The sequence below is a fragment of the Aedes albopictus genome, chromosome 2, assembly GCF_035046485.1.
Source record: "Aedes albopictus strain Foshan chromosome 2, AalbF5, whole genome shotgun sequence".
NCBI classification, from domain to species: domain Eukaryota; kingdom Metazoa; phylum Arthropoda; class Insecta; order Diptera; family Culicidae; genus Aedes; species Aedes albopictus.
Window position 1 is genome coordinate 263,091,516 of NC_085137.1, and position 13,142 is coordinate 263,104,657.

The following is a 13,142-nucleotide window of genomic DNA, read 5'->3' on the forward strand; positions in this document are numbered from 1 at the left end:
GATTAATGCAAGTATAATATTACTGTAACTATTAGTATATACACAATTTTAACATTTTATGAATTACCCTGGCCAAGTTCGCAGGGGTTGACGGTATTAAAGTGAAGGAGTTTCATTTTGATTATTGTAATGTAGTGTTCTTTATATGTTTATATGTTTATTTATTTCATCAACAGGCTGGGTGTAGCCCCAATGATGGTTTAGTATGATGCAATAACATGGTCAAGAAACTAATGAAAAAAATAATACAGAAACAACATTCAACGAAACAAAACTTGGTCAGGAGTTAAAACTAAAGTAAGGGAGCATCCATTTAGTTCGTCACGCTAACAATGAGAATTTTTAACAGACCCCCCCCCCCCTTTGTACGGGTTTTTCCTATACTCAATACATTGCTTGTCACACTTTTCAGAACCCCGAGCAGACGATTGGCTGCTTCTTACGGGAGAACGTTATAACGGAACACTTGGCGGGATTAGTGAAACATATCACCTTTTTAACACGCATTAAACTCCAACGGTTCACCACGAACCGGCTGCTGCAGATGGAGTATGGCTGATCATATGCATCGGACATGCTCGATAAACACGGAGGAACCACTAGCGCTTAGTAGAGTCTGTTCCCAAGCAATAGTTCAAAGTTGGTTGGATTTGAGAAGGTTTTAATGATCGTTGCAAATCCTAATAAAGGTATTATAGGATTTGTGACAGGTTTTGGAACCTTTTACAGCCAGCTGACTTCAAAATGTTGTTTGGGCTTTCTTTCCCACGTTTCACGGTTGATTTTGATTAGTAATTAGTAATTATTGATGACATAGTCGCTTTTTTGAATTTTTACAATGTTAGTTGGTCATATTTTCTTCAAATTAAGCACTTGAAATCGACCGAAGAACTAATAGTGGGAAGGAGAGTTGCAGCACTTAAGGCGAAACTGGAAGCATTTTCTCATTTTTTTGGTTTTTGATTTTTTATTAAATAACGAAGTAATATTTTCAAAATCGGTTTTCGTGCACATGTAGAGTATGGATCAAGGTAGCTCCTGATTTTTTTTCCAGGTGGAAAATGTTTTTCGTTTTTGCAGAAACCATTTTTTGTGATATTTTGTTTAGAAATGGTTTCTGCAAAAACTAAAAACATTTTCAATCTGGAAAAAAAAACAGGAGATACCTTGATCCATACTCTACATGTGCACGAAAACCGATTTTGAAAATATTGCTTCGTTATTTAATAAAAAATCGAAAACCAAAAAGTGAGGAAATGGATCCAGTTTCGCCTTAAGTGTGCTGATAGATTCGAAGCTAACGTGCGAACACTTAAACGCATTGTTGACGTCAATGCGTTCAACGTTGGACAAAACTGACTGCTTTTATTAACTGAACAACTTGTGTATGACTAGGTTGACATTTCTAGGCTAAACTTGAGAAAATGACATGGTTTATCTAGGTAGGACCGAATTTGAATATTTTTCACAGTATTTGTAGTGGGATGAATACATAACACTAGTTTACAAAATAAAACGAAAGTCGTGAACTTCTGTCAACGACCAAAATTTTTAAAGCACAATTTAGCGCTGATTTCGAAACCGTGTTTCAAAAATTTAAAGTAGAGCAGTTTTTGAGTATTAGCTCAATATCAAGTTTTACAACTTTTCAAAATATGGAATTTAATAAAATTCAAACATCTTGCGTTTTGTTCAACCAATTTTAAATCTTTTTCTATAAAGTAAAAGCTGAATATAATACCATTTCGATAATCTCAATGTAGGTTTTGCGTCAGATTGATGAAACTCAAGATATTGAAGTGTTTTGGGACGATCTCCTTAAATTTTAGCAAAATTTCCAAAAATATTTGAAGAAATGTATTTTTTTCAATAAAAAAAAAAACAATTTAAAAATTCTTTTTCATCTTGTATTTGACATATCATACGTAGGCGAGTTACAGTAAAAAAAATTAGCTGAATCGGAGCATTCAATACGGAGAACGAAATGTGTGAAGTGATGGACTTTGCTTAAAAATAGAACAAAAATTTTAAATCATCAACCTTGTATGGAAAATCGAAAACAGAATCCGCTCTACTGTAATTTTTTCCTTCGCGTTTTCGAACTCAGGGCATGATTCTACACCAAAAACGATCATCAGATTACCGAGTTCAAAAATGCTGTAAACAAGTGTAATAGACAAGCAATCTTTATTATTTTAAAATTGTATTGCAATCAACTGACCAACTTGGCGTATTTTTGTTTATCTCTTAGATGGTATTATCAAATATACCATATTAACAATATAGGTTCCTTCGCGTTTTCACATATACAACGACATGGAGACAAAGTTGACGAATGATAACAGCACCACCTGTTGTCAGAAAATGTCATTAATTGTATTTTGATCAATTTTAGTTTACCGTGCAATGCGACATTTCTCGAAAATGATGTTACGGGTGTCCGAGTTTTTTGTTCTCAAATAATCGATTAATAATCGATTTACAATAAGGACTGTATCGGAAATTAACTATGTACAAACGTTCACAATAGCCTGAAAATAATCTGTTCGAAATAAACATAACTTTATTTTTGGAGATACTATATAAATCTCTTAAATAAAGAATGGCAGTTTTGATTTTCAAAAACTAATCATTTAGCTTGGACTTTTATCTCAAATATTGCACATATGTTTCTAAAATTTTGGACACCTCCTAAAATTTTAAAATTGCGAAAACTGTGAGAAAATATTCAATTTTTTCTCTTATTTTTGCGCAAATAGGGTGACAATGGGTATTATCGGCAGGTTTGTTCTCTTCGTCATGGGGGGTTTTTGTCAGCCAAATTGCCTTAAACTTGGCCGTATAATTCAGCTTAGTTGGGAAGGATTTGAGACCAACTCTGAGTTCAATAGGTTTCAAAAAAACCCCCAAAGACGAAGAGAACAAAACGGCCGAGAATAGGTAATTTCCCCTATATTCTTTTCCAGAATGCTCATGATAAAGGAAAATTATTTTTATCAGGAAAAATTCCCTCCGAAGTTCAGGACAATTCTTAAAAATGAAAAAAAGCCATTTTTCGAGGAACTCTTTTTTTATGCGTCTTCAAAGAACGATTACGCAAATAAAAAATACCGTGACCGGCCCTAATTCTGCGCAGTCCCTAATTCGGCGCACTTTCTCGAATATACCACAATATCACGGACGCTAGTTCAATATTAGCTTCAAATATATTTTTTGAATATTGCTTCAATAGTAATGAAAAAGTTTGTGAAGAAAAAAATTTCAAATCAACGATCATTATTTTGTAAAAAAATAAAATGATGTCGCAAGTACTGTAAATTGCCTGAAATCTATGAGCTGAAGCATTTTGCGAAATAAATAATGAAGAGAATGTCTGCTTTTCCATGCGCATTCTGTACTGCTGTCTTCGAGGAATCAGAATCGGCAAAAAACAACTGAGTTTTCTTCTTCTTTTTTTAATCTTCTTGTTCTTCTTAGGTGCGCAGAATTAGGAACCGGTATTAAATGGTGGTCCTAATTCTGCGCAGACATTTCAACACTAAGTTTTGAACATGAATTAATAAACAAACATCATATAAATGCCACCATAGTTATAACTAGGATATTCTATGTTTCTAGCAATCCGGTGAATGTAATTACGGCTCAACAAGTTAGTTTATGAACTTTGAAGGATAATTTACGATTTTTGAGTATTTGATCTGATAGTTTGACCGGACTAACCACTTGTCTTGTTTTAAACATTTGCCATCAACCTCGGGGGAAATTTTATGTATTCATGCAAGCATTCGTCAAATGCGAGATATGATGTTAGTTTACATGGAATTTTCTTAAACAGTGGAAACCCTGGAGTTAGACAAGAAAGAAGTCTCAGTTTGCAAACAAAGATTGTGCTACCTTGTCGTGGCGAAAAAGTTTATATTGCCTTTAGAAATGAAAGTAAATTTTACAAAAATGTGCATATGCGAATAACTAAAAAGCTTTACGTAGTAGTATTCGATAATGCTACAAAATCCTTTTGTGTATTATGATTAAAATTCCCTTTGCTTAGTAATCAAAGTAGGTAGTATCAATGTTGAGGACATGCAAAGTTCCAATATGGTCGTAATGTCGTATAAAAGTTGAAAATGAAGAATTCAATTGAATTTCATCTATGAATCATGTTCTCATTACAATATGTTATCTTTTTAGAGTTTTCCCCATGTGCGCAGAATTAGGAACATTAGTGCGCAGAATAAGGAACATTCCAAAAATGGGTGCGCAGAATTAGGAACAGAGACACACTTTGGAATTTTCATGATTTTACATATAAATTGAGTGTTTTGTATAAGAATTATATTTTTCCCTCATTTACAAAGCTAATATCTATGTGCAGTCAAAAATTCAGCCAAATCGGTTCGATTTGGAATTTGTTACAGCTGATTGAAATTGAAAAACTCTTAGATGCGCAGAATATGGGCCCTCCACGGTACATAAAGTTGAAAATTTGCATTTTTTTCGATTGGGTATGTATTTAAATCTATTGAAGAGGTAGTTTTACCAGAGAACGGAATTTTATAACATCTGAAGATATTTAAAACAGACCGTCAAAGTTCGACCAAAAAGTAGGTGTTTTTTGGGATAGACCATATTCTTAATGTTGGAGGTTTTTCTATCCAAAATAAGAATTTTAAAGTCGGTTTTGAGTGATATGTTATGTGTACATAACTGCTAGTAATAATCATTATTTTCCAGATTTTTCCCCGTACAAATTTTTTTCGCTACAAATGTTTGAAACGTGAAAAATTTAAAAAAAATGCATTTTGTACAGATTGTTATTTTGTGTGATAAACTTATTGTTGCTGACAGGTAGGGCTAGTGGTCATGGATTTAAATTCTTTCAGCAAATCTTAACGTCCCAGATTATTGATGGATAGGCTAAAGCTACGAAGGGGTTTTTATAACTTCAATTGCAATACGTTTCATTACCTATTTCTTACAAATTTTCAGTGAGACCAACATCCAAGCCCTATCATCCAGTTCAGCAAGCATCCACTGGCATCGGCATTTGCTATTGCCGGATCTTCTATGTGCTAGCTGCGATAGATGAAGGCTTTTGATTAGCTCAATTCACATATGAGTTTAAAAAAGAACTTACTTGCTAACTTCTAGTGAACACCACAATTCAACTTTATTCGAAATTAATTCATCCTAGTTATGTGCTCTATGGCAGTATTCTTTCTCAACTAGACTTCTTGTTTACCTTTTCTCAATCTTATTCTCAAAACCATCGCAAAATTTGTTCTCACTTGGCAATTTAACGTAACGCATTATAGTTACGAAATGCTATCGCAACACTCATACAACCATGTTTTCAATAATACTAAACATTTTCCAAATTTCTTCAAGCTGTTCTAAACTTTACTGTATTGTGAAGATTTCATAGAAGAACCGGAATGAAAAGACCAACCGTGCGTCGAGATAGAGCATTTTGAATGTTTATAGTTAATTTCCGATACAGTCCTTATACACAAACAAAATAATATTTCAGTAGATGTCATCTACGAATACATCTATAGAATAATTCGAGTGACTCCCAATTGTAGAGCCGCTAAGTGAGATAAGGAGAAAATCGTTTGTTTACATAAAAAATCAACTTTTTGTCTTCAAAATTAACTCATATTGTGCCTTGGTAGTTGCTATTTTCCATTATCATCATTCTTGATGCCCACGCCGACAGACACCGTATTGGCCAGCTAACAAAAAATCCGGAAGATCGCCCGTCGGAGGCATAGCAAGAGCTCCTTAAATTAATCACATAAATTGTTCGTACGTACCTACCGGATCTTAGCGCATCTGAAAGAGAATTAAATTTTCTTCCCAAAAATTGCTCGTTTGTTTCTCTACGATTCGGAATTCGACAATAAAAAGTGAAAAAAAAAGTGCACTTTGCCTATGCTACGCCATGGCAAATTTGGCGGAGTCACTCTTTCAATAGGGTTCTCATTCTTGCCACCAGAGAAAAGAGTGATCGTTAGAGAAAATCGAAATTTGTGTCAGCCTAAATTGGTATTATATTAGAAAAATAAACTAATCGAAATAGTTTTCTTTCGTGTGAATAATTTTAAGCTTAGTCAAATGTTTTTAAAAGCTCATTGTATAAGTCATAAATGATCAAAATTTCATTGCATTCGGTTCATTGAATCCGCAGATATAACAGCTCAAAGTTGGCTATCGGAATTTTTTGAAAAGTGAAAATTTTACCTGTCCCAGTTATTTTGAGTATCCCCTGTACATACTGAACGCCATACCATACCACAAAATCAAACAAGAAGACAAACACAAATTGTGTGATCATAACACTACATAGGCAAATCCTGACTGACTGATCAATTGAAAACTTTCCAATCTTCTACCGTAACTTTTTGAGTCAGTTTGCAACAGTGTCTTAATGGATATCATTTTCCGCGTACGGTGGCAAACTGCTTCTGAAAGATTACGTACTCTTTTCTATCTTCGGGTCTAGTGTAGAGGTTTCAACTCTATTTAGAGTGCAGCTAGCAACCTAGCAAAAAAATGTAACGGTCTACGAATTGATTGACGACAATAAATAAATAAATTGATTCATCTGTCAAAAATATTCAACGCTTGTGTTTGGAAAATGCCAATTATTTCTATCATTTTGTATCCATATCGTGTATTAGGGGTAAGCCCACCTGCTCATTGAAGGTGGGGCATAATGCGCACCTTGAAACATTTGTCAAAAAACCGTTTGCTTTGAAAAAATAGTCAAAATGCGTGACTGGGGGAATATTATGAGAATGAGCTGACCTAAAATAAGGTTTTTGGAATCGAAACAACAACGTAGTGGGTATCTATCAAGTTTCTTGATATTTTCTGGATCAATGAAATGCATTTGTAACACTTTCAAAATATTTGTATAAATATTTAGTTAAAAAAATATACTTTAAAAAGTTGATAGTAAGGTTGATAGTATGGTGAAAATGGTTAACATCCGAAACTAACGAATTTCACTTTTGGTTTTCTCCGTCACGACGCATATAGAAAGGTTGTGTCATTAATTTTCAATTTATTAGCTTGAAAAAATCAGTATATCTGTATACTATCACCGTTTAAAAATGCCTTAATAGTAAACCCCATAGAACCCCACAGTTCCCTACAAATTAAACCCCTAATCCCCTCAAATTCTCATTGGTTGTTGCCGGTAAGCTTTATAATTTACAAGAATAGTGAATTTTGCCTTTTATTGTGTACAAAACAGGGATTGATCATCCTGCCCCATCTAGGGTGCTCATTATGCCCCACCCCCAAAACGCAATCCACGATTTTATACGTTTTTAAAAACATTTAATTTTGCTACATACTCTATTAAAAATGTGATAGATAGATATAGATATAAATAGATAGATAGATAGATTTACCTGTTGAATTCTCGATTGCTCAACCGATGTGTATCCCGCTGAATAGCTTTCTTCTGGAACAATGTTATCGGATATTTCGTCCACAGGAGCAGATACTCCAACTATTTTTTCGTCCTTTTCCTCTTCCAAAGTGTCTTTTTTCTCCACACTGTCAACTAACGGCGAATCGGGCAATTGTGAATCGTATGCGATGTTCAACTCCGGCAATTCCGCTAGCACTGGCACAGATTCACTTCGTTCACTTCCTTGAGATGATTGTTTTCTAGCGAGTTCTGCTTCATCTGAACTGTGACTGTCCAGTATTTCGGAACGCTGTAGATTTTCTTCAGATTTCTTGTCCGCTTTTATGTAGTTCCATTCGTCTTCTTCCTCTTCCGTATCTTCACCAACACTTTCTTCTACACATGCTGTATCAGCCAAAAGCCATGTGTCAGCCATAAATATAAATAGATAAATATAGAAAAAATACAGTGTTAGTAATTAATATATCAGGCGCAGGCCGTTTAATATGTCAACTATTGAACGGAAAGACTGAAATTTATGATTTTAGCACTAAATTAAATCTTATCATACCCTACAAAAATCGTTCATACATACTTATACAGTTCGAGCAATAACACAGCGAAACAAAAATTAACTACTGGTCTGTCTCAAGAGCAAACTTATGTGTTTCAGACGGATTTTGGGTAGCTGAATCCGAATCCGGGCGCAGATTTGCCCCAGCACGTCACAATTTTGAGCTATACCTCAATGCTCAATTTATAGGGTAAAATATACGATTTTGGGCTTTTTTTACTGCAAGCCATTAAGCATGGAGATATTAAAAAGAAAATCGGGTTAAGTACTGTTCCTTTTAATTCCACTAATAATTTGCCTCCTTTGACAGATACGTATTTCGACCTCATAATTCTCATAATTTTCAATAGCTTTTTTTTTTCTTTTTTATTTATTTAATACTTATTTATTTTATCAGATTGTTCAAAGGCTTTGACGAAGGACGAAAATATCGACAATTTTGATTTTTTGCCCAAAAAGTTTTATATAAGACACATTCCACGCGTTACGTTTTGCGCGAGAATCAAACTTTTGCTTCCAAAAATGGTTATGTTGTTAAATACTTGCCAACCAGTATATCAAACGATCAGATTTGATTAGAAGATTCATTTAATGCTTTGCAAATGTGAATTGGAACTTTTTACTTCAAGAAACACCAAGAAATAGAGCGTAACGGGACACCATCGCAAAAAACGGTAAATTTTGACTTAACGACAAGAAATTTGCTACTTTCTCGGAACATTTATCAAAGTTTCAAATGCTACAAGAAAAATAGAAGCAATAATCTTCATTTTGGTGCAAAAAGATTAAAAATCGATAGCTGTAGCACTAAAATATCGTTCAACGAAGTTCAAAAAGCACGGTGTAGAAGTGCGTGGGATGTGTCATAAGCTTGGTAACCCAAATTGCCGTGACACCTAGGCCTGAGAGATCGTAGAGCTGTCTACATTTTTCATAGGTGTCCAAAACAAACCATCTTTTCCCATCCTTCAGCAGTCGCAAGGACGTGGCCAGGACAGTGCTCGACCATTGCGTCAGTCTTGTCTAAGAGTCAGAGATTAGTCTCAAATCTTTGTGCTTATCCACAAAGCACTTTTTACTTTTTCTTAACTGATTGAAGAAATCATATTTATAAGATAAAATATACAATGTCTGCCACACTATCAAAGTTATTCGCATTATCAAACATATTCCGTTGACCCGATGTCAATGGGAAATTTTGAATCCTGGGTTGTCGGTAATATTGGCTATGGTTGCTATTTAAGTTGCCTTTGGTGACACTGTGTTACCGCGTTTGAAACGCATTTGGACACCGTTTGCATCTTGAACGTTGTAACGTGAGAATACATCATGCGAACCCCTGCTCATCAGCCTATTTTATTTGCTGTCTCTTTGTGTGATTTTTTGTGCTCATTGCTATCAATCACGTCAGAAATAGTGAAAACAGTGGACAGACTGCACGCATCGGAATCAATGTTTCCCTGATGAAAATAAATCACCGAAGTTGTAAGTGTCCTTTAAATGTATGTACTATTTTTATGTTTACCTAATAAAGTATTTTAGCTTTGTAGCATGTGGTTAAATATGCTGCGTTTTATTGATCCTGCTGAAAGAGCGGTGTTCCTGTCCTGTTTTCAACACTACAAAGAACTTCGAGGTTCACTATCATCGCGCCGAAGATAACTTCAACTAGGAAGTCGGGATAGGTAGAGAATGGTTTTCGCGAAGCTGTGGATCAATGCAACCGCAGACATCGGGCGGGTGCTATCACTGAAAGCAGGACGCCGCTAAGGATCTTCTGTGGGCTATCACTATTGCATGTCCCATATGTTTTCAATCAAGTGCACCATTCCGGGTTGTTAGTTGTATTCCACTTCAAGCGAAACAATAGCCATGCTACGATGCCATCCTGTAGGCGCGAACCTCGATCAATAATTTATTTGAGCTGAGAATGGTTTGACCTTTAAAGCAGCAATAAAAGACTCATCACAATAATGCGCTCTGCAGAAACTGGACGACGCGGTACTAGTGTAGCACACCGTTTACATACCAACCAACTCGTGCTGTATGATCGTTTGCATACTAGTGAAAATGCATGTCCCAAGCGGTTCTGTGGAAAGCACCATGTTGATGAATTTGAGTGTTTCTTTGCTGCTGTTAGCCACGGATTCTCACATAGCTCATCGGTTCTAAACGACGAGAAGGGGTAAAACTTCGTTCACGTTTTGGCACGAAGTGTTACGGGGGGGAGTGTAACGTGAGAATACATCATGCGAACCCCTGCTCATCAGCCTATTTTATTTGCTGTCTCTTTGTGTGATTTTTTGTGCTCATTGCTATCAATCACGTCAGAAATAGTGAAAACAGTGAACAGACTGCACGCATCGGAATCAATGTTTCCCTGATGAAAATAAATCACCGAAGTTGTAAGTGTCCTTTAAATGTATGTACTATTTTTATGTTTACCTAATAAAGTATTTTAGCTTTGTAGCATGTGGTTAAATATGGTGCGTTTTATTGATCCTGCTGAAAGAGCGGTGTTCCTGTCCTGTTTTCAACAAACGTACATAGCAATATCTGCGAACTGCTGAAGAAATTTTAATGCGAAATCATTACTTTTTTAAGACACGGACACGTTCAATGTTTCGAGTTAGTTATATGCTATTTGAAGGAAGAATGACACTAGACAATACGGATAGAGCATGCCCTATCCTTTTGTACAGTACCTACTCGCGAAGTGGAAAATAGTCATTACTAGTGAAAGAAACATCGTCTACCCACGTTGGTTTGAACGACACCTCATGCCAACAAACAAGGTTCCTTTTTAATTTGAGCTTCTAATAACCACATGGACATCAAAAAGTACTCACACAACCATATGGACATCAAAAAAAAGAGGACACAAATGATGCAATATCATAATATAAGCAAAATACATCTATTAAAAATGCCTTTCACGCAGAGAAATTTCGTCTCATTGAATCAAAAAAAAAAATGTTTTGTTCAACAGTTTTGTTTCAAATTGATTTATTTTTAAATTTTACAAATTTATTTTGTACATATTTTCAAACAATTAATAATAACAATCAAACAATTAATAAGATATTTTTTTGTTTGCAATAATATTTTATTTTTGATTTTACAAAAAAATTGTCAAATCCATAAATTCATCTAGGCAGCTGTCTGAACCGTAAACAACCTTTTGTTTTGCCAGCGTATGTGTTTTGATAGAATGCAACTTCGCAAGTATGAATGGGTGCCAAATATTCACAACATTTTGGGCGCTGTTGGCAATTCTTTCAAAACATGCTCATCACATAGTGCTACAGATCATGATTGATGATTTATGATCATGTTTGGTAATACCGAAAAGCGTCAAAGGCCCACAACGTAGAAAGTACTCCACATTTATTACCTAGTTTTCAAGAACAGACGTGGTCGTGAACAATAACACGCAATCATCCATTACCATGCTATATAGAAATGAGTTCAATCCCCACTTGGCATGTTTTTGCCACATCATACAAAATATTGTAAGTTCAACAAAATATTTCTGTGGTTGATGTTGACAGCTGGATTTTTGAAAACAACAATAGTTTTTATTGAGACAATATTTATTTTTAAAATAAAAAAGTAAAACTATTAGCCGGGAAAGAATAATTATTTTTGTTGTTTTTACACAGGATTTTTTTGCGTGAATATGTACGTTAGGCCTGTCCACCTTTTCAAAAATGTTCTCTGATGCTCAAGTCCACCCCCATATTTTGATTGGCATCCTAAAAGAAGTAACTGGTCAAAATTTCAGCCAAATCCATTGAAATTAACAGGTGCATCAAATCAATTTTGTGTTTTTCGACTATTTTTGAACTTCAAAAAATCATAACTACACTAAAACTTGTCAAAACTTAATTCTTTTGGCAGAAATTGAAAGCTACACACTTAATTCGGAATATCGTATTCGGTAAATTTTTGACGAAAATAGAACAGCTGAATACAGCTATACTGTTTACCTTTTGCTCCCGGTTTTGACAGGTGGTGTACTGAGCCTCAGTAAAATCGATTATCGAAGCTACCGAAATAGTTCTGCTGTTCTATTTTCGTCAAAAAAGTGCTGAACGGGCAATTCAGGATTGAGTGTGTATACTTGTTTGAAGAAAACATGTGTAATTATCACATTTGTGATAAGAAAAACCTTAAAAAGTTGATTTTTGATAGATTTCGTTCTGGAACACCCTAATATACGTAATAAGTTTGATATTTTAGAACGGCATCATATTCTCTTATGTTTTTTGGTTACTTGCTTCTTTGACACCAATGCTGTAGGAGTTGTACACTGAATTTACTACAGCTTTCGATAGGGTCGACATAAAACTATTGCTTTTTAAACTACAGCGCGCGGAATTCTCAAGTGAACTCCTCCTGACATGGATTGAATCCTATTTGACAAACAGGATACAGTCAGTTCGGTTTGAAGGAAATATATCTAATCACGTTAATGTTACATCTGGCGTTCCACAAGGCTCACATTTAGGACCTTTACTTTTCATTTTATTTGTTATTGATGTAGCCCTCATATTGAAACGACTAAAAGTTCTTATTTATGCTGACGATATGAAATTGTACATGGAAATAAAGAACAATGCAGATTTTATAGAATTCCAACGCGAAGTTGATGCATTTCATAATTTGTGTCTAAAAAGCTTGCTTGATATAAATGTTCAAAAGTGTTACATTATATCATTTACAAGGAAACACGAGTAATCGAACTTCAACTGTTTGCTGGGTAATGAACCAGTTGTAAGATGTACCAAAGTACGAGACTTAGGTGTATTACTCAACCCGGGAGCTTCTTGACAGCTGCCGAACAACGTCAGCGTACCTTCTTCTTCTTCTTCTTTTTTCTGGCCAACTAGCACCGTTCGGCGCCAGTTGTGTTTTGCGTCGGCTGGGTCTAGGAGCTAAGCCTTAAATTCCGACGCCCCAGGGAGACAGCCACCACACCTGAGGACCCTACATATCGAACCCATCAACACATGGGCCGGGACCTACGGCTTTACTTCCTATCCGAGGGAAGACGTGATCACGGATTTTATGTCTCAGAAAATCCCATCGGCGTCGACGGGAATTGAACCCCGACCGACTGGGGTGAGAGGCAACCACGCTTACCAC

General features: G+C 35.4%; 1 protein-coding gene across 2 annotated transcripts in view; it reads right to left on the minus strand.

The window, feature by feature from the left end:
- LOC109411545 (serine-rich adhesin for platelets) overlaps positions 1-13,142 on the minus strand; it is a 225,833-nt gene that overhangs the window by 16,284 nt on the left and 196,407 nt on the right. For both annotated transcript variants that reach the window (XM_029854067.2, XM_029854066.2), the window contains one exon: positions 7,419-7,825. In XM_029854067.2, the coding sequence (XP_029709927.2) occupies positions 7,419-7,825 (407 nt within the window). The remainder of the gene's footprint in view (positions 1-7,418; positions 7,826-13,142) is intronic.